The 24,256-nt window shown below is 40.8% G+C and overlaps 1 protein-coding gene across 1 annotated transcript in view; it reads right to left on the reverse strand.

Annotated features, from left to right (window-relative positions):
• The window catches only part of LOC128696575 (probable glutamate receptor), a 97,525-nt gene that overhangs the window by 64,746 nt on the left and 8,523 nt on the right, over nt 1–24,256 (reverse strand). Inside the window, 8 exon segments of the mRNA XM_070094642.1 lie at nt 661–878; nt 2,408–2,711; nt 13,679–13,769; nt 13,957–14,088; nt 18,827–18,955; nt 20,205–20,446; nt 20,536–20,652; nt 23,447–23,571. Coding sequence (XP_069950743.1) covers nt 661–878; nt 2,408–2,711; nt 13,679–13,769; nt 13,957–14,088; nt 18,827–18,955; nt 20,205–20,446; nt 20,536–20,652; nt 23,447–23,571 — 1,358 coding nt within the window.

The following is a 24,256-nucleotide window of genomic DNA, read 5'->3' on the forward strand; positions in this document are numbered from 1 at the left end:
TTGGGTAGCTTTAAGAAGAGACTGGACAAATATATGAGTGGGAGGGGCTGGGTTTGATTGGTGTCAAGGGGTACGGGAGTTATTTCTTGAGTAGCTTTAGGTAGATGTCGTTTTGATAAGGACCTGCCTCGTATGGGCCAGTAGGCCTTCTGCAGTGTTCCTACATTCTTATGTTCTTATGTTCTTATGTTCTTTCACGTTTCCCTTTCTTGTTTTCTTCTTTTGAATTAGACAAAAGTACTTCTGAATTTTTATTTACTTTTCAGAGATATATCTTCAGGAATTATTTATGAAACTGTTAATTATAAGGCATGAATTGTACCTTATTATTTGCTTGGAGATTAATAAATTATATTTTGTAGTGTCTTAGTGTACATAACATACAAATGTTTGAAAATAGTTATTAGGAGACAGGTGTTGCAAACATAACAGGGCATTAAACTGACTTAACCTATGATAACCAAATAGTCCAACACTGAATTATTACTGATCAGAAGAGAGAGTCTCAAATCAATTCACAAAAAAATACCCAGTTTGATTACTACAGATGTTATCCATTTAAAAAATTGTATCCAGTTCTTTTCTATTTATATATTTGTACCCCTAAAAAATACTTTAAAATGTTGTAAAACTAACATTTCAATACCCCACGTAACTCACCTGAATATACTGCATATAAACTGTGCCGACCTCAAAGGCCATAGCTGTGTGAGAGTCGTCAAGCAAGTCTCTCAGGGTCTGGAAGGGTTGTGGTATGTATCTCACTGCTAGGATGGAGGTGAGCATCCCTGAGTAACTGCGTGATAATACTAGCACCATCACCAACCATCCTCCCAGCACCAGACGCTCCCACCACTGCTCACTACCACCTCTTGTATCTGTGGAAGCGGGTCATTTGTGTAGTCAGGTTAATGTTCTTCTCTCTTTATAGTTTCTATAATTACTACTTAATTCATCACAAGAGTGATGAATTGAAAAACAGATATGAGAGGCCACTCCAAACATGAAAGCTATCACAGAGACCAATGTAAATGAATAATAAGAGATGCCATATTTCCAACAGGATATCAAATGCTGAGGAAATCAAGAAGAAACAGAGCACGTTGAGGAGCTGCACGTCTAATCAGTAACCAGTGAACTTTTGTAGATATGAAAGGGAAAAAGCAGAAATGAATCAGGTGACGATCAGATAATGCATTCTCCATATACTGGAGAGAATACAACAGATATCGTACTTAGTCTAAACAAAAAAAAAAATAAAATAAAAATAAAAAAAATATTCATCCATTTCATAAGATGTATCAAATATTTAGCCTGTTAAGAATATTTTATTTTAATCAGGGAGAGAGCTCAACCTGGAGGAGCCATGTAGCGCCTAGGGAATCTGAGGCATTCAGATTCGATCCAAGGAAAGGGTTAACTCCAAGTGTTTGGATAGAGAGGCAAACTTTAGTCAATAAATGCATAAAAACGAAATACTATACTATTTGGTATTAAACAATGGCCCTTACACACTCCACTAACAATATCAATATTTTTTCTAAGTAGAATACACGAGTATTGAGATTTTGAGGCTGATCATAAAAAACTTTGGAAATATATTACATGCTAATCAAAATTGGGCATAGTTTGCATAAAACTAAACATTGGTCACCTGCTCTTGGCAATTGTTCCACTAACCTTCTCTTAGTAAAAGTTCACAAGGGATGAACATTCGAAGCCTATTGAATAAGATCTAAATCAATAAATGAATATCGTGAAGGAAGTATGTGGAAAACACCAATATACTAGTACCAGTGATTGATTTTCATTTATTATAACAGGTAAACCTTTCCTAATTTATAATAGCACATTTTAGTTTTGCATGAAAATTCAAATGAGGGTAGCAGATCTTTTTCGTGGGATAATTTATCAGAGTGGATATGTCGTTAGGAAAGTCGTTAGGATGTCCTCGTTATGTACCTCTGGTAATACAAAAGAATCGGCAAGCTTAAGACCTTAAAATTCATTTCTATCATATTGTTCCATCAACATTCGCCAACTCTGGTACAAGTCTTATATGGATCCATAAACCCGGAGAACAAAATTATTACAACGGCAAATATAAGATTTTCTTCAAGAAACCGTTTAGGAATTATTAATCTTACAAAAATGTATAGTAATATAACTTAACTTGTTGTAACAGGTTACGCGCACATAACTAGCTTAGTAGGATAAACATACGTTTATATCATTTACCTTGTTATTAAATCACGCGAATATATATAATTTCCTGATTCTTCGTTCGCAAAACACGCGCAAATAAAACTTACTTTGTTGGACACGTGAATATATAACTTAGCTTGTTGAAATAACACAAGTACATATACCTGAACTGGTTGGAAGAACATACGTCCATATAACTTACCTTGTTGCAATAAGACGCGTACATATAAGCCAAAGTTGGTAGTGACCTGGCTAGCAAGACCGGTATTCTGACGCGGGAAGTACAATGACAGAATTAACGAGGTTCCCAGCAACATTAGTAAGGTTACCAGGAGGAACGTCCATACTAGTGGCTCCAGAGGCAGGAGGAAGCCCCAGGGATCTATCTCAGATCGTCCTCGACCTCCCATGATTCGTAAATAGTCGATTAAAAATAACCTCGTGAAATCGACCATCTCGGCACGAACGGCGCTCACACCGAAGGGGCCAAGGCCAAGATCCGCCTCCTGTATGGCCGTACACACGAACAATAAAAGCAGTCAGAGTTTATAATAAAGAAGCATATTGCAAGGAATTTTTTACTATTAAAGATAAACATACATTCATATTCTTAATTAACAGTATCTCAAATAACAAGAAAGATTAAAAATAGTGACACAACACAAGTGCTTCAAAAAAAGTAATCAACACTGAAATCTCCCCAATCAAAAGTTTAGTTACTGAAGTCAAAAAGGAATATAAGTATATAAGGAGGAAAATAATTAGATAATTAACAACAAGAGGAAGCCAAAATAGAACATACTGTTCGACTTAAATATGACTGACAAAATACAAAGAATAGAAGGTTCCTACAAGATTGACGAAACAGAAGAGAACATATGTAACATACAAAATGTGAAACTCCAAACTGTAATTGAAAAAAAGAAATCCTAATTAAAGTAGTAATGAATTCACAATATCCTAATGAAATGGAACTTTTAAAACATCTAAAGCTAAGGTAGATTAAACTAATATTGGAAAGTGACAAGAAAGGTAATAGACCTTTGAAGGAGGGAAAAGTAAATGCCTTGATGGTGAAAAACGCCTTATACAAAGAATTAAAGCTGCTCTCCCATTTCTCTGAACATGACTACATCATATTCCAAGTGGTGTAAAAGCAAAAAGAAAAGTCAAGGTATTACCCAAAGCTTTGAAGGTATAAGCAGAAGACCAAAGCAATCTGACCAAGACATTTTATGAGTCTTCACTGAAAGAACGTAGAATGAAACTGGCATGAAATTACCCAGTGTCGTTACACTATGATAAGGAAACTCTCCAAGCTACAGACCTATCTCACTAACAAATAGTTGTTGCAAGGGAAGCTGCGAAAACGAAAATAGAAAAGTGGGAGAAACACTTGTTTCTCTACCATGATGATCATAAAGACATAAGAACGTAAGAAAGAAGGAACACTGCAACAGGCTTACTGACCCATGCGGAGCGGTTCCATGTGTCCCCCCCCAAGATTAGCCCAATGACCCACCCAGTCTGGTCACCTCCAGTCACGGAAGTAGCACGGCACCAGACCCAGCAGCACAAGCTAGTCCGGTCCAACTCACACCCACCCACACCCACTCATGTATTTATCTAACCTATTTTTAAAACTACACAACATTTTAGCCTCGGGGGTTTCTTCCACTCATCCACAATTCTATTACCAAACCAGTGCTTTCCTATATATATTGCTGAGAGTCCAGTCTTGCCTGGAAATTTTCAGCAGGCTATTTACATCCCCTTTATTTATTCCTGTTTTCCATTTATACACCTCGATCATATCACCCTAATTCTACGTCTTTCGAGAGAGTGCAGATTCAGGGCCCTCAGTCTATCCTCAGGGAAGATTTCTGATACATGGGATAATCTTTGTCATCCTCCTCTGTACGTTTTCCAGAGCATTTATATCCATTCTGTAATACGGTGACCAGAACTGAGCAGCATAGTCTAAATGAGGCCTAACCAAGGATATATAGAGTTGAAGAACAACTTGAGGACTTCTATTATTTATACTTCTGGATTTAAAGCCAAGAATTCTGTTAGCTTTATTGCGAACATTAATGCACTGTTGTCTTGATTTTAGATTATTGCTAACCAGAACTCCTAAATCCTTTTCGCAATCAGTAGTATTAAGATCTACATTATTTAGTTTATATGTCGCATGGTTATTTTCCTGTCCAATATTTAGAATTTTGCATTTGTCTATATTGAACTGCATCTGCCACTTCTCCGACCATTGCATCAGTCTATTCAAATCATTCTGGAGTGCTCTAGTATCCTCATTAGAATGAACTGGACGGCCTATTTCGGTGTCATCAGCAAATTTGCTTATGTCGCTATTTATTCCCTCATCTATGTCGTTTATGTAAATTGTGAACAACAACGGGCCCAGCACTGACCCCTGACGAACACCTCTTGTGACGTGCCCCCATTCTGATTTTTCCCCATTTATGCAAACTCCCTGGTGCCTATTTGTCAGCCATGCCTTTACCCAGGAAAAAATTTCTCCTCCTATTCCGTGTGCCTTAAGTTTCCTCAATAGTCTGATGTGGAACTCTATCGAAAGCCTTACTGAAGTCCATATACACAATATCATATTCATTACCATGATCTACCTCCTCAAACACCTTAGTAAAAAATGTTAGTAAATTCGTAAGACAGGAACGCCCCTTTGTAAAACCGTGTTGAGATTCATTAATCAATTTATGCCGACCAAGATGGCTACGAATTGCTTCGGCAATTATTGATTCCATAAATTTTCCCAATATTGAGGTAAGGTATATTGGTCTATAGTTCGAAGGTAAGGACCTGTCACCTGCCTTGCAAATAGGTATTACAATTGCCATTTTCCACTTATCAGGCACTATGCCAGTTTGTAGTGATATGTTAAAAAGATTAGCCAACGGTATGCTAAGTTCCTCTTTACATTCCTTTAACACCCTTGCAAACAGCTCATCAGGGCCTGGGGATTTGTTAGGTTTTAGTTTCTCTATTTGTCTGATGACCATGTCACTAGTTACCACAATCGTGAATAGTTTATTATCGTCCTGTTCTACATAATCTATTATTTCAGGAATATCACTAGTAGTTTCCTGGGTGAAAACTGAGAGGAAGTAGGTATTGAGAATTTCACACATATCCTTATCACTGTCAGTGATCTGACCGGAGTTACTCTTAAGTTAGCCAATCTTGTCTCTAATCTTACTTCTGTATACCTGAAAGAACCCTTTTGGGTTAGTCCTTGAATCCCTTGCGACCATAGCCTCTCAATCCCTTTTTTATTTTTTTATTCCTTTCTTTATTTTTCTCTTTAATTAAATATATTGATTTCTTAGCTGCCCATCCCCTCTTTTGATACGCCTATATATGCCTCTGTTTTAACCAATGAGATGTTTAAATCTATTGTTTATCCATTTGGGATAATTTTTGTTAGATCTAATTTCCCTACTCGGAACAAAAGTTGTCTGGGCAGCTAGAACTATGCTCTGAAAAACGTCATATTGTCAACCAAGATCACCTACCTGACCCATAGTCAGGACATCCAAATTTAGCCCACCCAGGTAATTTTTCAGTCCCATGAAGTCGTCCAAGCGAAATTCTGGGACAGAGATTTGATTGCAGTTATCTGGGTAATTCCATGATATATTGAAACTAAGTGATTTGTGATCACTTTCCCCAAGCTCATCATTAACCTGAAGATTATTAATTAGTGACTCTTTGTTGGCAAGAACCAAGTCAAGCAGATTGTTTCCTCTAGTTGGCTCTGTCACAACCAGTTCTAAAAAGCAATCCTGAACCGTATCAAGAAAGTCACTAGAGTCAAGATTTCCTGTCACATTGTTCCAATCAATTTGTCTAAAGTTAAAATCTCCCATTATCACAACATTTTCATGTTTAGATGCCTTGTGAATTTCGTCCCATAACAGCTTACTGCACTCCCTATCAAGGTTTGGGGACCTATAAATCTCACGCAAAATTAATTTTTTACGACCCTCGAGAAACTGTAGCCAAACAGATTCTGTGTTCAATGTTTCTGATCTTATTTCATGTCTAAGACAACAACTTAAATTTTCTCTGACTTACATCGCCACTCCACCGCCCTTCTTGTTGACCCTATCAGTGTGGAATAGTTTATAACCCTGTATGTTGCATTCAGGTTGAACCAGGTCTCTGTTATACCAATAATATCTATATTTCCTACACTTGCAAGTAATCTTAGCTCATCTATCTTATTTTTTAGACTCATACTATTTGTATAGTAAACCTTAAGGGAGCTAGTCACTCGTTGCCCTCTACTATCTCTGTTGGTCAGTTGATTTGCCATTACTAGCAACTTTATTTTGAATACTGTCTTTTAAACATATCCCTGAGGTATCCTGGTAATAACTGCTGTTTTTAACCCTAATACTGCAGCTTGATTGTTTCCCACAAACACCCATACCTCTATAATCTATCACACTCGCTTATTTATATTCCATGTTGACTACCTCACTCACTTTTCATTTATGATAGACACAGTCTTGTTTCCTTGTCTATGTACAATATCTCATTCTCTGTGATTCACCTGCCTTTGTAGCATGATGGGCTCAGCAACACTCACCTGTCTGTTTACTATTTGAGACTCTTCCTCAATCACCTAGATGTCTGCCATGTAGGACATAATCGCGTTCAATTACTGTCTACCACGGTGGACTCTATCACAAATGATTCAACCAAGCTCACCTTCCTATCTGTTATTACAGACAACTTGTTTCTGGACGTTAATGAACCTAGAACACAGAATGAATGAACATGGCAGCAGGCTTATTGTTCCATGCTAGGCAGGTCTTACCCACCCCAACCACACCTACTCATACCAGTTCCACCTGTGTATAAAGCTACCCCTGCAATCATCAAGGCACAAGCTATCCACAACAAACCGCCCATGGAACAGCCATCTAAGCAGTTCATAATACTCCCACGTGGTGACGTTGCCACGAATACTCTCCGGGCACTAAGAGTAACATCAACGTTTCCACCATAAACACATCACCTATCAAAGACCTCACTACGAAACGCAGCCCCACACCTCTAACTTCCACAGCAGGCGCCTACACCATCCCCTGTGGAGTCTGCCCCAAGAAATATGTAGGTGAAACAGGCAGAGATCTTGGGGTCCGCCTGAACGAGCATCGAAATGCTAATAGCAGAAACTACTTGAGGTACGCCTGTGTCCTCCACAGGCGTACCTCAAGTAGTCTCTGTTACCTCCATGAGGCACAACTCGTTCTCACCGAACAAGACCTTAGACGCCGACGGTGTCTAGAAGCCTCGCTAATCGCCGTCACCGACACAATAGAACTTAACACTAGAAACCACGAAATTTCTAAAACATTAGCATACATGATACTCAACCAGGCAAAGCAGCACCTGCCCACCAACACAGGAGTCACATGATCTTATCGTCTACCCGTCCTCATCCTAAAACGTTGTGTACTTTTAAAAATAGGTTAGATAAATACATGAGTGGGTGTGGGTGGGTGTGAGTTGGACCTGACTAGCTTGTGCTGCTGGGTCTGGTGCAGTGCTCCATCCTTGAGTGGAGATGATCAGACTGGATGGGTCATTGGGCTAATCCGGGGGGAGGTGTCATTGGTCTAATCCGTGGGGAGGGACTGGACCTGCTCCGCATGGGTCAGTAGGCCTGTTGCAGTGTTCCTTCTTTCTTATGTTCTTAATACCTCATTCTTCAGGTCACAATGCATTACTCACACCTCACTCTCCGCCTATATATACTGTCTTAACCTCTGTATATTAGAAGTGATGAAGGCCTCAGGACCGAAACGTTTTCTAATAGATATGTCCTAGTGTTTGCTTACGTGTTTTTCTAAACCAACTTGTCGGTATTTATTACAAAGGTTTATACCATCTGTTGTCTACTTCACTTATGTATCTCTAATTATACGACTTTTCTAAGAGTGCAAATTCAGTCTATCTTTGTAGGAAAGGCTTCTGATACATATGATTAACATTGTCATCTTTCTTCGTATATTTTCCAGCGAATTTATGTCCATTCTATAATATGGTAACCAGCGCTGCATACTGTGAATGAAGCCATACGAAAGATATATTAAATATGGCCTTATATTATTCATGTTTCTTGATATGAAGCTAAGATTTCTAATAGCATTATTGCAGACACTAATGTAGTTCTGCCTTGACTTTAAGCTGACCAGAATTCCTAGACATTTCTCTAATTCAGTCTGACTATATCCTACATTATTTAGTACATTAAATTGTGTACATTATATTGCACATGACACTTCTCCGAAAACATCAATCTATCCATGATATCTTGTAGCTTTTAATGGTAAAAATTTTCTGACTGCCTCTTTTAGTATAATCGGCAAACTTACTCATGTCGCTATTTATTCCCTCATTTGTGGCTTTTATGCAGAGTATGAAGATATAAACACAAATGCAGTATAATGTGATCCTTTATTGACAACGTTTCACCCACACAGTGGGCTTTTTCAAGTCACACACGGATCTACCTGGGGTTGGAAGGTACGGGAGTATTTATAGGCATGTTCAGAATGTTGAGGTCAGGTGGAGAATGCTGCATCTGATGATCTACCGGGTGGGGTTATAGAGTCTTGGGTAGCTTGGCAGGGGTATTGGACAAGTTGTGAGCAGACCTTCTGCAGTGTTCTATGTTCTTATGTGGGATAGCGATGAAGAAGTTTCTTGGCGAGTGGTTCAGCTATGTTATAGAAGCCACTGTTCTGGTTGAAATTGTTGGTTGTAGAGATGAGCGATGACTCCAGGATTCTTCTGTATTGGGTGTTGTCCTCTGTGGCTACAAGTCTTGAGTTTCTGTAGTTAATCAAATGGTTGTGTGAATTGCGATGTTGTACACAGGCATTCCTTGTATCGTCAGTCCTGCTTGCATACTGGTGTTCTGAAATACGTGTTTGGAGGTCTCTCGATGTTTCGCCCACATATAATTTGTTGCAGTCATTACAAGGGATTATGTATACCCCTGCAGAGGATGGAGGCTTGTCCTGTCTACTACTGGTGATGTCCTTGATGGTCGTGGTTGTGGAGGTAGATACTTGGAATGATGTTTTCGCAAAGATGTTGGAAACATGTTTGGCAATGGAGTTGGTTGGGAGGACTATGTATCTCTTCTCGGCAGTGTCTTCTCTGGGTGTGTTGAAGATGTTTAATGCCCGCCGTCTGCAGTCTCTGATGAAGTGACGAGGATAGTGGAGTTTAGAAAATACTTGTTCAATTATAGTGCATTCTTCCTCAAGGAACTCATTGCTGCAGATTCTGAGTGCACGTAGGAAGAAGCCTATAATTACACCACATTTAGTTTTGGTGTCGTGGTGAGAGTAGATCCGTGTGTGACTTGAAAAAGCCCACTGTGTGGGTGAAACGTTGTCAATAAAGGATCACATTATACTGCATTTGTGTTTATATTTCCATTGTGTCGGTATTTTATACCATTTATTTCCAGAGTATGAAGAACAAGGATCCCAACACTGACTGTTGCGACACATCAGTTTCAACGGGTCTATATTCTGATATTTACCTACCTAGTCACGCACACTGTCGCTTATCTGTCAGAAATGCCTCGACCCAGGATATAATGTCTTCAGTTCCCCATGCTGCTAATTTCTTCATCAACCATCTTTGTGGAACTGAAATCTAAGTGCACACTATGGTAGTCTCCATCCTGGTCTACTGTCTCGAGCACCTTAGAGAAAAACGGTAGGAAAATTCATCAAGTCACTTGCCATGGGCTCGATCCCCACCAGTTCTGTGATTTATCTGCAGTCATGTTATTACGATTTCGTGAGTGAGAAAACTTGTATTGAAATTCACTGTATTAAATTAAATATTTTTAGGTAGCTTCGAACTGCATCCGCATTTTTTTAATCAACATTACCATTACCCCAGGTCCTGATGAACTGTTTGCAAGGGTGTTAAAGGAATGTAAAGAAGAACTTAGCAAACCTTTAGCTAATCTTTTCAACATATCACTACAAACTGGCATAGTGCATGATAAGGAGGAAAATGGCAAATATAATACCTATTTACAAGGCAGGTGACAGGTCTTTAGCTTCGAACTATAGACCAATAAGCCTTACCTCCATATCGGGAAAATTTATGGAATCAATAATTCCCGAAGCAGTTCGTACCCATCTTGATAGGCACAGATTGATTAATGAATGTCAATACAGTTTTACAGAGGGGCGTTCCTGTCTTAAGAATTTACTAACATTTTTCACTAAGGTGTTTGAGGAGGTAGATCATGGTAATGAATATGATACTGTGTATATGGACTTCAGTAAGGCTTTCTATAGAGTTCCACATCAGAAGCTATTGAGGAAACTTAAGGCACACGGAATAGGAGGAGAAATTGTTTCCTGGGTAGAGGTATGGCTGACAAATAGGCAGCAGAGAGTTTGCATAAATGGGGAAAAATCAGAATGGGGGCACGTCACAAGGTGTTCTGCAGGGGTCAGTGCTGGGCCCTTTGTTGTTCACAATTTACATAAATGACATAGATGAGGGAATAAATAGCGACATAAGCAAATTTGCTGATGACACCAAAATAGGCCGTCCAATTCACTCTAATGAGGACCATAGATCACTTCAGGATGATTTGAATAGACTGATGCAATGGTCGGAGAAATGGCAGATGCAGTTTAATATAGACAAATGCAAAGTTCTAAATGTTGAACAGGAAAATAACCATGCTACACATAAACAAAATAATGTAGATCTTAAAACTACTGATTGCGAAAAGGATTTAGGAGTTCTGGTTAGCAGTAATCTGAAACCAAGGCAGCCGTGCATTAGTCTACGCAATAAAGCTAACAAAATTCTTTTCTTCATATCTAGAAGTATAAATAATAGAAGTCCTCAGGTTGTTCTTCAACTCTATATATCTTTGGTTAGGCCTCATTTGGATTATGCTGCGCAGTTCTGGCCACCGTTTTACAGAATGGATATAAATGCGCTGGAAAACGTACAAAGGAGGATGACAAAGATGATCCCATATATCAAAGATCTTCCTTATGAGGATAGACTGAAGACCCTGAATCTGCTCTCTCTCGAAAGGCGTAGAATTAAGTGGGATATGATCGAGGTGTATAAATGGAAAACAGGAATAAATAAAGGGGATTTAAATACCGTGCTGAAAATTTCCAGCCAAGACAGGACTCGCAGCAATGGTTTCAGGTTGGAAAAATTCAGATTCAGGAAGGATATAGGAAAGCTATGGTTTGGTAATAGAGTTGTGGATGAGTGGAACAAACTCCCAAGTACAGTTATTGAGGCTAAAACGTTGTGTAGCTTTAAAAATAGGTTAGATGAATACATGAGTGGGTTTGGGTGGGTGTGAGTTGGTCCTGACTAGCTTTTGCTACTAGGTCTGATGCGGTGTTTCTTCCTTAAGTGGAAGTGATCTGATTAAGTGGGTCATTGGGCTAATCCGAGGGGGACATGGACCTGCTTTGCATGGGTCAGTAGGCCTGTTGCAGTGTTCCTTCTTTTTATGTTCTTATGTTCTTAAATCTAATTCAAGCTTTCTAGAGAGACCAAAGTTATCAGCATTTTAACACGCAAATTCATTTAGACTGAAGTCATTCAGATGTGCTATCATTTAATCAGCAGGAAAGGGATGAAGCTAAACAGACAATAGTAAATTACTGTATGAAAAGCATCATTTTATCTTGTTCAATTCATCCCCAAAATTAAAACCTACTTAGCCAAAAATCAATTGGAACACCTGTCTAAGTATAACTGACCAGTTTTTATAGGAAGTAAATCTTACGTAATCTTACTGTACATAACATACAAATATTTATCAATGGTCTTATGGACACACACATGTAATATACACAAAAATGATCGTTAAGCTAATTTACCCCAGGATGGCCAAATAATGTCAAACACCGACTTATTTCTGACCAGAAGAGAATTTCTCCAAATATTTCACAGAAACCAGTTTGGTTAATAAAATTGGCACATGACAATTTACTCAAGAATCAAAGAAAATTTGTGCTTACACAAATTTGTGCTTACATGATAGGATGGATAACGAGAACCTTCAAAACTAGGGATGCCAAGCCCATGATGACACTCTTCAAATCACTTGTGCTCTCTAGGTTGGAATACTGCTGTACACTAACTGCCCCCTTCAAGGCTGGAATACTGCTGTACACTAACTGCCCCCTTCAAGGCTGGAATACTGATGCACACTAACTGCCCCCTTCAAGGCTGGAATACTAATGTACACTAACTGCCCCCTTCAAGGCTGGAATACTGATGCACACTAACTGCCCCCTTCAAGGCTGGAATACTACTGCACACTAACTGCCACCTTCAAGGCTGGAATACTGCTGTACATTAACTGCCACCTTCAAGGCTGAAATACTACTGAATACTGATGAATACTAATGTACACTAACTACCCCCTTCAAGGCTGGAATACTGATGTACACTAACTGCCCCCTTCAAGGCTGGAATACTACTGTACACTAACTGCCCCCTTCAAGGCTGGAATACTAATGTACACTAACTGCCCCCTTCAAGGCTGGAATACTACTGTACACTAACTGCCCCCTTCAAGGCTGGAATACTACTGTACACTAACTGCCCCCTTCAAGGCTGGAATACTACTGTACACTAACTGCCACCTTCAAGGCTGGAATACTGCTGTACACTAACTGCCCCCTTCAAGGCTGGAATACTGCTGTACATTAACTGCCCCCTTCAAGGCTGGAATACTGCTGTACATTAAGGCTGGCGATAAATTGAAATTTACACAACCCATAATAAAAAGTTGAAGCCGATGAGAAAACGCTTCTTCTCTAAATAATCTGATTCCAATTATATTCATACTAAATTTATGATTATTCCTGTATTATTCTTGTATTTATGAAAGCAACCATTTTGGTTGGTCTTAAAGTTCCTCACAATCTTTATTTCATATTCCATATTTTCCATTGGCTTTTATTTCTCTCTCATTCTTTGGCTCTACTTATTCCTGTCTTATTCTTTGGCTCTACTTATTCCTGTCTTAACTTCTCTCTATAATTGAATTTATTGGTTACTAAAGCGATCATTTCCTCTTCTGATTAGAATACAAATGCTTCTCCTAAGTCTTCATTAACACTTACTTTATTTCAGATACTTTGTTACCAGAAGAAAGTAAAGGAAGATATTTCCTCTCGTTTGTACTGGCACAAACTGTTTTAATTAAAAAACAGTCCTGATTTATTTGTAAAAGGTTCTGAACTCTAAATTTCCCGTCAATTTGCAGCTATAAATTTTCCTAAAGGTAAAATTTCCCATGAAAACTGCATTTCGTGTAGAGATGTTTTATGATTTCGTTCCCTATGTACAAACCTTCTTGTCTACGTTGTTAGAATGAAGCATTACTCACCTGCCTGCCCACCATGCCAATCATGCCGGTCCAGGAGCCATCAGGCCGCTTGACGCCCCAGGCACCGTCCGGCGGCCGCGAAAATAAGTACCTGTCTAGGAAGACATTTATTACTACACACAGGACGCGTGCACCAAGATTTGTGTATTTCTGTATTTAGAAAGTTATATCTAAATTATAATTTGGGTACTAACTGCAGCTTGAATCACCCACGTACAGTCATTTAGGTTAATAGCCAAATAAACGAGAGAAAATAGCGAGGGCTGCCATTCACTTACGTAAAATTGATGTAGTGAGCTAGCAGGTTCAGGAAGTTTACCAGTGGTCCACTGAATACGTTGATCTTGTCCTTTATAACGTGAGGTGGGAACTCCTCTGCTGCCACCACTAACTGAGGACCATACTCCAGCCTGATCATGGTATTGACAACAGTATTATAGTAGATGATGATGATGATGATGATGACTACATTTTAAGTACATTAGTATAGGAATTTTTATTATACAATTACCATAGATTTTGTTGCCATGTTAACATGATTTATTTTTACATTTATTAATGCCTTAACTTATATCTGATTACTTATTACCTCAACAGATTTAGCACTTCCTCAGGTTTATATATTAATCTATAATAATATTGTATGGTTATAATAATAATAATAATAATAATAATAATAATAATAATAATAATAATAATAATAATAATAATAATAATAATAAATAATAATTATGGATATATCCGTTAAGAAGGAAAGTGGGGAAATGCTAGAGTTGCGGTGGATGCACTAGAATGGAGAACATATATTCATAGCTCACAAATGATGATGTAAAGGAGTCAGTGATTTCTTGCACTGGGAAGTGAGGAATAACATTTGGTAGAGGTCAGCTTATGCACCAGAGAACCTTGTCATCATATCCCATTGAAACTACGGTACCTCAGGCCAGCACCTATTTTTAATATTTCAGTTTATGTTAATTCGGTCCCTGTGGCTAGCTTTTTAGATTGTGAGATGATGTTGGCTGTTACATTTAAATTTATGGATAGTCTTCATATTTGCCATATCCAATATTTTTATTTTAGTTTCCTTTTAAATTCTAAGACCGTTATTGATTTCAAATATCGTTAAAGTAAATCTAGTTGTCTCTTCGTAACATTTGATGGGATTTTTAACCCAGAGGGTTAGCCATCCCGGATAACCCCATAAAGTCAGTACGTCATCGAAGACTGTCATATTCCCACTGGTGTCCTTCAATCTCGTCCACCCAGGATGCGACCCAAACCAGTCGATTAACACCAGGGTACCTACGTACTGATAGGTTTATACCATGTTCAATACTATATTCAACATATGACAATTGTCTGGTAACCCAAAATTACCAAAGGATTTCCTCAGCAATTCAGCAGTTACTGTGGATATCATGGAACTAGACACATGAACATTTAAGAATTTTGAAAACTAATCCACAGTTACTAAAAATGATTTGCCCTCTACTTTACCTGCACAGTCTGCATGCAGACTATGCAGAAAAGTCCCATGTTGTCTGAGCAAAGGCCCGGTACTAGATGTGGTATTTGCCTTGTTTTTGGCATATGATAAGAAATATTTCGATTTTTTTCTCAGTTTCACTAATTCCTTTTAGCTCCTCCTGTCTCTCCTGGGTCATGTTATCCGGCTCCATCACCTTTGAGGTATCTAGCTCGCTTAGCAGGTTCTTCACTTCTTCCTCGATTGTATGCATTGTGCCCAACCCTTGGTGTACCCAGCCTCTCCGTCTTTCTGGAGGCTCTTCTGTCTCCTCTGTGAACACTTCTTTGAATCTCATGTTGAGCTCATACTTCGCGGTCGTTTCTTGTGACCTCCCCTCCTTCCTCAGCCTGATTACCTGGTCCTTGACTGATGTTTTCCTCCTGATGTGGCTGTATAACAGCTTCTGGTCAGATTTGACTATCGCTGCTATGTCATTCTTGTATTGTCGCTGGGCCTCCCTTCTTACCTGTGCATATTCATTTCTGCCTCCACGACTGCTCTCCTTATTCTCCTGGGTCCTTTGACTTCTATACTTCTTCCATTCACTAGCACACATGGTTTTGGCCTCTCTACACCTTTGAGTTAACCAAGGGCCCATCCTGGCTTTCTCGTTATTTCTGTTACTCTTGGGTGCAAATTTCTTCTCAGTCTCCTTGCATATTGTTGTCACATATTCCATCATCTCGTTTACTGACTTCCCTGCCAGTTCTCTATCCCACTGAACCCCGTGTAGGAAATTCATGCTTATGTAGTCCCCTCTCTTGTAGTTTTGCTTCATTCGTCCTGCCCTTCCTGCTTCCCTCTTCACTTGTAACTATGTATTCGATGCTCAGAATCACGTGATCAATGGCCTGGAGTTTTTCATATAATGATGTCCTCAATATCTGCACAACTCAAGGTAAATACTAGGTCCAGTCTTGCTGGTTCAACTTCTCCTCTCCTCTCTTTGGTAGTGTCCCTTACATGTTAGTACATGAGGTATTCCAGTACAACCTCCATCATCTTAGCCCTCCACGTTTCTGAGCCTCCACGTGGCTCCAGGTTTTCCCAGTCGATTTCCTTGTGATTGAAGTCACCCATAATCAGCAGCTTTGCTGTGCTCACATAAGCCCTTCTGGCCACTTCAACCAGTGTGTCAACCATCGCTCTATTACTCTCATCATACTCTTGCCTTGGCCTCCTGCTGTTCGGTGGTGGGTTATACATCACTGCAGTTTCCACCTTGGGACCTCCAGACTGAAGTGTTCTTATTATGTAGTCTCTTGTTTCTTCTCTATCTCCTCTTCTATCGGTTTTTGGTTAGCAGCGCCACTCCTCCACCCCCTCTGTTCCTTCTGGCTTTCCTCAAGATTTGATATCCCGTTGGAGATGTGTGTGTGTGTGTGTGTGTGTGTGTGTGTGTGTGTGTGTGTGTGTGTGTGTGTGTGTGTGTGTGTGTACTCGCCTAGTTGTGGTTGCAGGGGTCGATTCACAGCTCCTGGCCCCGCCTCTTCACAGGTCGCTACTGGGTCACTCTTCCTGCTCCATGAACTTCATTATACATCTTCTTGAAGCTATGTATGGATCCTGCCTCCACTACATCACTTCCCAGACTATTCCACTTCCTGAAAACTCTGTGACTGAAGAAATACTTCCTAACATCCCTGGGATTCGTTTGAGTCTTCAACTTCCAACTGGGACCCCTTGTTGCTGTGTCCCGTCTCTGGAACATCCCGTCTCTGTCCACCTTGTCGATTCCTCTCAGTACTTTATATATCGTTATCATATCCCCCCTATCTCTCCTGTCCTTCAGTGTCGTCAGGTCGACTTCCCTTAACCATTCCTCGTAAGACATGCCCCTTTGATCCTGGACTAGTCTTGTTGCAAACCTTTGCACTTTCTCAAATTTCCGTACGTGCTTGGCTAGGTGTGGGTTCCAAACTGGTGCTGCATACTCTAATATAGGCCTAACGTACACAGTGTACAAGGTCTTGAACGATTCCTCATTAAAATGTCGGAATGCTGTTCTTAGGTTTGCTAGGCACCAGTATGCTGCAGCAGTTATTTGGTTGACTTGCGCCTCAGGAGATGTGCCCGGTGTTATGCACACACCCAGATCCTTTTCCTTTGGTGAGGTTTGTAGTCTCTGCCCCCTAGTCTGTACTCCGTCTGCGGTCTTCTTTGCCCTTCCCCAATCTTCATGTCTTTACACTTGGTGGGGTTGAACTCCAGAAGGCAGTTGCTGGACCAGGCCTGCAGCCTGTCCAGATCACTTTGTAGTTCTGCTTGGTCCTCGTGTGTGTGTGTGCGCGCGCTTGTGTGTGTGTACTCACCTGGTTGAGGTTGCAGGGGTAGAGTCCTAGCTCCTGGCCCCGCCTCTTCACTGGTCGCTACTAGATCACTCTCCTTGAACCGTGAGCTTTATCATACCTCTGCTTAAAGCTATATATGGATCCTGCCTCCACTACATCGCTTCCCAAACTATTCCACTTCCTGACTACTCTGTGGCTGAAGAAATACTTCCTAACATCCCTGTGATTCATCTGTGTCTTCAACTTCCAACTGTGTCCCCTTGTTGTTGTGTCCCATCTCTGGAACATCCTGTCTTTGTCCACTTTGTTAATTCCTCTCAGTATTTTGTATGTCGTTATCATGTGTGTGTGTGTGCGCACACACACACACATGACTTGTGCACGGGAGACTGGTGCACGGGAGACTGGTGCACAAGAGACTGGTGCACAAGAGACTGGTGCACGGGAGACTGGTGCACGGGAGACTGGTGCACGGGAGACTGGTGCACGGGAGACTGGTGCACGGGAGACTGGTGCACGGGAGACTGGTGCACGGGAGACTGGTGCACGGGAGACTGGTGCACGGGAGACTGGTGCACGGGAGACTGGTGCACGGGAGACTGGTGCACGGGAGACTGGTGCACGGGAGACTGGTGTACGGGAGACTGGTGTACGGGAGACTGGTGCACGGGAGACTGGTGCACGGGAGACTGGTGCACGGGAGACTGGTGCACGGGAGACTGGTGCACGGGAGACTGGTGCACGGGAGACTGGTGCACGGGAGACTGGTGCACGGGAGACTGGTGCACGGGAGACTGGTGCACGGGAGACTGGTGCACGGGAGACTGGTGCACAGGAGACTGGTGCACAGGAGACTGGTGCACAGGAGACTGGTGCACAGGAGACTGGTGTTAAGCAAAACGTTGATTCCTTCATGGGACTGACCAGCAACTGACGTCTAGGTGGCTCTTGTGTCACTACCATTTGAACAATGTATCAGTCCAGGATTCTTAGAAATAGCAGATAGGTATATACAACGAGTTGTGCATCTATCAGTGTATATACACCCAGAATTGTCTAAGTTTATATACATAAATTTGCATCAGTGTATATACAACGAGAATTTTATAACTTTCAATATAAAACGAGAATTTTGTATCTTTAAATATAGGCTGCGAGTTGTTTATCTGTGTATATACACCGAGTTGTGTATTTTTTCACTGTATTTACAGTATACTGAAAGTTATATCTCTCCTAGTATATATAACCTTTAGAGTTTAATCGAAACATTAATATTCCACGTGCAGATGTTAGGCTTTAACCTAAGAAAGAAAAGTTTAGAGTTACCTGGAGAACTTCTCAGGGTAGAGTTGGAGATGAGTGTGGAGGATGAGGCTGTGATGGGGCGACCAGCTGGCTACTTGCACCACCTGTTTCTCCCAGGGGCTGAAGGGCAGGTGTACGTACACACTACACCTGCAATCATTCATTACTAGGGAGTGAGGAAATTATTTCAACCACAGAATTGTGACTTCGGAGAAACATTGTCCTTCTCCGTAGTTTATTCACTAGAAAAATGTGTTGGTATTAGTCAGCTACCCAAGTTCACTGACATCAGTATATGTAATATCATGAGAAATTCAGAGAAAATTCAAATGGCGTGGGATTCTGTTATATACATGACCGTTCAGTGACGCTGTTGACTCTGTGACGGTGGCACATCACGAACAGTTAACGTGTGCTGCAATGACGGTGCCTACGAACACATATGCCCTTGTGGTAGCCACTGGCTCACAACCGGGCCATGTAAGTGACCACTAGCTTACCGGTTAACTCAACTCAGTGATCAGTATCTTCGTGAGCTACACTGAAAGCCTGGATACAAGCCAGGTGTATGTAAGTGTGACCGCCGATATACATTCCAAACATTACAATCAGGCTGCCAACTTTTCTTCCAGATGTCAAACAAAGAAAACATCACAATAGACATAACAATTAATGTAATATTAACCGTTTTCTTATTCAATTCATGGGGAGCCGCTAACCCGTGAGAGTCATGCAGATCCTGCAACATGGGAGGGATGAGGATGTGATGAAATCAGGCTTGATTCATGGACGGGTGGGAATCTCTAATTCCTTGGATCAAGAGTCGTTCACCAGCATAAAGCCACCATCCCCTTGAAGGGTTAAATAACCATACAGAGACAAGTGAGGCAAAGCAAACTAGTGCTAAACAAAAACAATTACAGTGAGGAACTTCCTCTCAGCAACTGTCTTTGTTACCTTCGAAGAAACCATATAGAATAGCAACTTACATTAAGGTTAGACAAAAGGACACAGGTTCTTTTACCTAACCTTTTACCTAACATTTTATTGTGGCAACGTTTCGCTCCCCAGGAGTTTTGTCATCAATACATTAAGGTTGTTATAATTGTCCTGACGACTTTTCAGGGATTGCCAGTGTTACTGAGACCATACTGTTTCTACGTATTGCTACGTATTGCTACGTAGTGCTATGTACTTTTGAGTACAATATATGAGGAAACAGATCTAAGTAGCAAGATATTACTGCCAGTTAATATTAGAGTAACACTTAAACTCGCACTGTTACTGTATCAAGATACAAATTTACACATATAAATTTATCCTTATCGTTACATGTCTGCATATTTCCAGGACTTAACAAGAGAACGCTGATTACAACTTGGAATTTCTAAAATGAGACAACGGGAAAGTCTAAGATGATTAATACCTGGAGGAGGCATCCAGAATGAGCAACATGGCGTTCATCATGGAGAAAGAGGTATAGAGGTGACAGGGGTCTGAGAGAGGTCGGCGAGTGATGGCCAGGAACCGAGTGGACCACAACAGAAGGCGGCCCTTGAGAGCCCACTTGGCAGAAGCTGCCAGGAAGGTGGAGTCATCGCTCACCACCATGATCGTCACACACCACGACATCAGCCGCACCTGCTGACACGACAAGTAACGTAGATCGTCTTACTTTGTTACGGTATGCTCCAATGTAAATGACTTAAATATTAATAAAAGTAACCCACCTGTCGAGACTGGGCAACCGCTCGGGACAACTGCACCTCTGTCAGATTGGGGCTGTTACTTCCAGCTGCCACCTCAAACACAGTCAGCCCCCAGGATGCTCCTAGCCCTTCCAGTTCCTGCAGTAGTGAAACAGCAGTTGAAAAAATAGCAATACCATCAGTAAACTACTGATGTTATTGGGAATTTTCAAAGTTCTTCGATAGGCTCAATATCTGCATTAAAAATTACCAAATCCAGAAGGCAACTTCTCTGTTAAGACAAATAGTCCAAAGGCCTCAGTTGACAAAATGATGATTAATTCTGGAATTTAGAAATGATATATGATGCAGAAGAGAGGGAAGCAGTGTTCTCGATCCATGGAGCTGGACCTGTCCTCCCTTTCCCTGGAGTGAATCTGACTGCCTTCCTTGGCGCTGCATATCCCCTATTGGTTTAGCACATCCCACTGATAAAAAATAAATGTGACTGATGTTTCAAAAGCAGCAAAGGGTTTTTCCGTGGAGAATGAGGGTGAGGTTAGGATATATAAAAGAGAGAGGACTATTTTAGAGTAAAGGTTTAAGACAGGGGTGTGTGATGTTACTACTAGGCTGGTCACAAACCGGGCCGCGGGGGATAACCCCCGAAACCTTCTCCAGGTATACTCCAGGTATGATTTTTAAACACGTTGTAGATGAGGTTGTAATGGAAGTAAATGCTAGGGTGTTGAAGAGAGGCATGGTATTTAAACATAATTAATCTGATACAATATAGGGCTTGTTATCATTGCTTTTTACCGGTGACACTTCGTTTGGGAGATTCTAAAGAGAAGTTGCAAATATACGAATTGACTTTGGTATGTAAATGAAATAAATTAAAAGTGAAAATATAAATGAAAAAAGCGATGAAAGTAACAAAAATAATCAAGAGAATGATAGATTGGCTGCCGTACTAGAAGAAGCGATAATACAAGAAGTGAATGTATTTTGATATTTGGGAGTGAAAGAGGCGAGCCTTCGAATAGCCAAGTGAAAAAAATGGTAGCCGGTATAATGAAGGTACATGCGGGAAAAAAGAAGTTTATTTATGAAGGCAAAAAAGGGAATATAACAGGGTATAGTGGCATCTACACTTTTGTATGGAGTGCATCGAGGAGCCTAGACGCACTGAACACGTCATGTTTTTTTAGCAATATATGTTGAGAATATTATATAGTGAATTCCAAACGTAAAAACTAGATTACTGTGTGAGGTTCCCAAGATACTGGTCAAAGGGCTGAGGAGAAACTGCAGAGGTAGTGTGGGTAGTCAGAGTGTACTGAGCAGAGCATGATGACCAAGAGGGTGTATTAATCTCGGGTGGAAGGAGGGTTAAAGGTCGTCCTAAGAAGAAAGTTGAGACTGCTAGAGACATTGTCATCCAGTAGACTTGTGTGAGCTTGTTAGACTCAGGAGAGAGGAAACAAGTGTTTTCATGGTATGTGTGTTGACTACGAACACGGTAACATTTCAGAAGGGACTCGAGCAAACCGCTTAGCTGGATCAGAGTCCTGGAGGAGGAAAGTACTCTACGCTCACTCTTAGGGAAGGGAAAGTACTCTACCCTCACTCTTAGGGAAGGGAAAGTACTCTACGCTCACTCTTAGGGAAGGGAAAGTACTCTACCCTCACTCTTAGAGAAGGGAAAGTACCCTCACTCTTAGGGAAGGGAAAGTACTCTACGCTCACTCTTAAGGAAGGGAAAGTACTCTACCCTCACTCTTAGGGAAGAAAAAGTACTCTACCCTCACTCTTAGGGAAGGGAAAGTACTCTACCCTCACTCTTAGAGAAGGGAAAGTACTCTACCCTCACTCTTAGGGAAGGGAAAGTACTCTACCCTCACTCTTAGAGAAGGGAAAGTACTCTACTCTCACTCTTAGGGAAGGGAAAGTACTCTACTCTCACTCTTAGAGAAGGGAAAGTACTCTACCCTCACTCTTAGGGAAGGGAAAGTACTCTACCCTCACTCTTAGGGAAGGGAAAGTACTCTACTCTCACTCTTAGGGAAGGGAAAGTACTCTACTCTCACTCTTAGGGAAGGGAAAGTACTCTACCCTCACTCTTAGGGAAGGGAAAGTACTCTACCCTCCCTCTTAGGGAAGGGAAAGTACTCTACCCTCACTCTTTGGGAAGGGAAAGTACTCTACCCTCACTCTTAGAGAAGGGAAAGTACTCTACCCTCCCTCTTAGGGAAGGGAAAGTACTCTACCCTCACTCTTTGGGAAGGGAAAGTACTCTACCCTCACTCTTCGGGAAAGGAGGACATGCTGCAGTTCGAAAGTATATAAATATGCACAGTATATGCAACATATCAGAAACATATTCAGGCTTTTTCTAGAGGAAACTAGACAAGTTTCTGTGGCAGCTAAGTTAAAGATTGCCAATACTTGTCGGGCTGATCAGAGAAACCTGACCGCTGACCAGACAGTGGGAGTAAAGAAAAATCGAAACAAGTCAGTTATTGAAGTAGATGGAGCTCTTTGTGTGTGAAGAAATGTAGGAAACTGGAGGTGGTGAAGGAAATGCTATACATAACCCGAGACAGGACATTGGTTCTTGTAAATTTTTATGCGAGATGACACCATCCACGAAGAGGTGTTGGACAACGCAGGTAGTGGTACCGTAAAGTACCGTGTACCTTATAAAGACCGTGGTTGCTATAAGAGAAGTGTATTTTGACACTCGTTGGTAATACATTATTGATTAACCATGAACACTGAAAATGTAGTTGGTACTGACATTGCTTGAAAACAATGGTGAGGAGGTAATGTTATCTATGAGGAGTCGCAAGACAAAGGCGGTGGTAAAATAGTGTTAACACAGCGTGAAGACAGTAGTGCTGTCTATGAGGTATCTCAGGACACAGGTAGTGGTAAAGTACTGTTAACACACCGTGAAGACAGTGGTGGGGGAAGTGTTGCCATCTATGAGGAGGATGAGGGAGCAGCCAGGCCGCCATGTTCTGGCTGTTACTGCCGCTACACTCGCCCCAGCCACCCTCAGCGTCTCCTCCAGACCTGATAATAAAATTAACCTGAAAGTTTCGTGAGGAAAATGTTACTGACCTCTTTCTCACTTGTACATTATATTATGAAAAAGTCTGTATCATAAAAAAATCTTACTACACGAGACACTGGTGTCCTGTAGTTTTGAGCGGCAGGATTAGCGTAATGTTACTTATTTGGCTTATTGAGCTAATTAGACTTTCCAGTTCGCTGCCAGTCCAGAGAAAACAATATCCTATTACACTAGCTCATTATGCCTAAATGAATTCAAAAGGCTTAATAATTGTATCTCAAAAATTTCAAAAGACAGAGAAGGTAAAAGATATGGAGATCAACACTTTGGTAAGGCGTAGGAATTTTAACACTAAAGATTAAAGAAGTCTAGTCTCTGTAGATTAACATCCTCGAAAGACCCAGTAGCTGTAGATCAATAAAGCCAGAAGCTGTAACATTCCTAGCCTTCCTCTTACCTATGTAATAGTATGAAATTCGATATTACAACACACAACCTACCCTCTACATCTTAGTAGTGTTAGTTTCAAACATATATAAACATCGGGGCTCTATGACACTTTCCCTTCTGCCGGCCTCTTAGCCTGCTGGTAAAAATGCCGCAACTATACTCTATAAAACAGACCTTTCACATACAGGAAAAATCGCGAGAGCACAAAAACAATAAAATAACCGATGGCCTAAA

Source organism: Cherax quadricarinatus, chromosome 47 (genome assembly GCF_038502225.1).
Source record: "Cherax quadricarinatus isolate ZL_2023a chromosome 47, ASM3850222v1, whole genome shotgun sequence".
NCBI classification, from domain to species: domain Eukaryota; kingdom Metazoa; phylum Arthropoda; class Malacostraca; order Decapoda; family Parastacidae; genus Cherax; species Cherax quadricarinatus.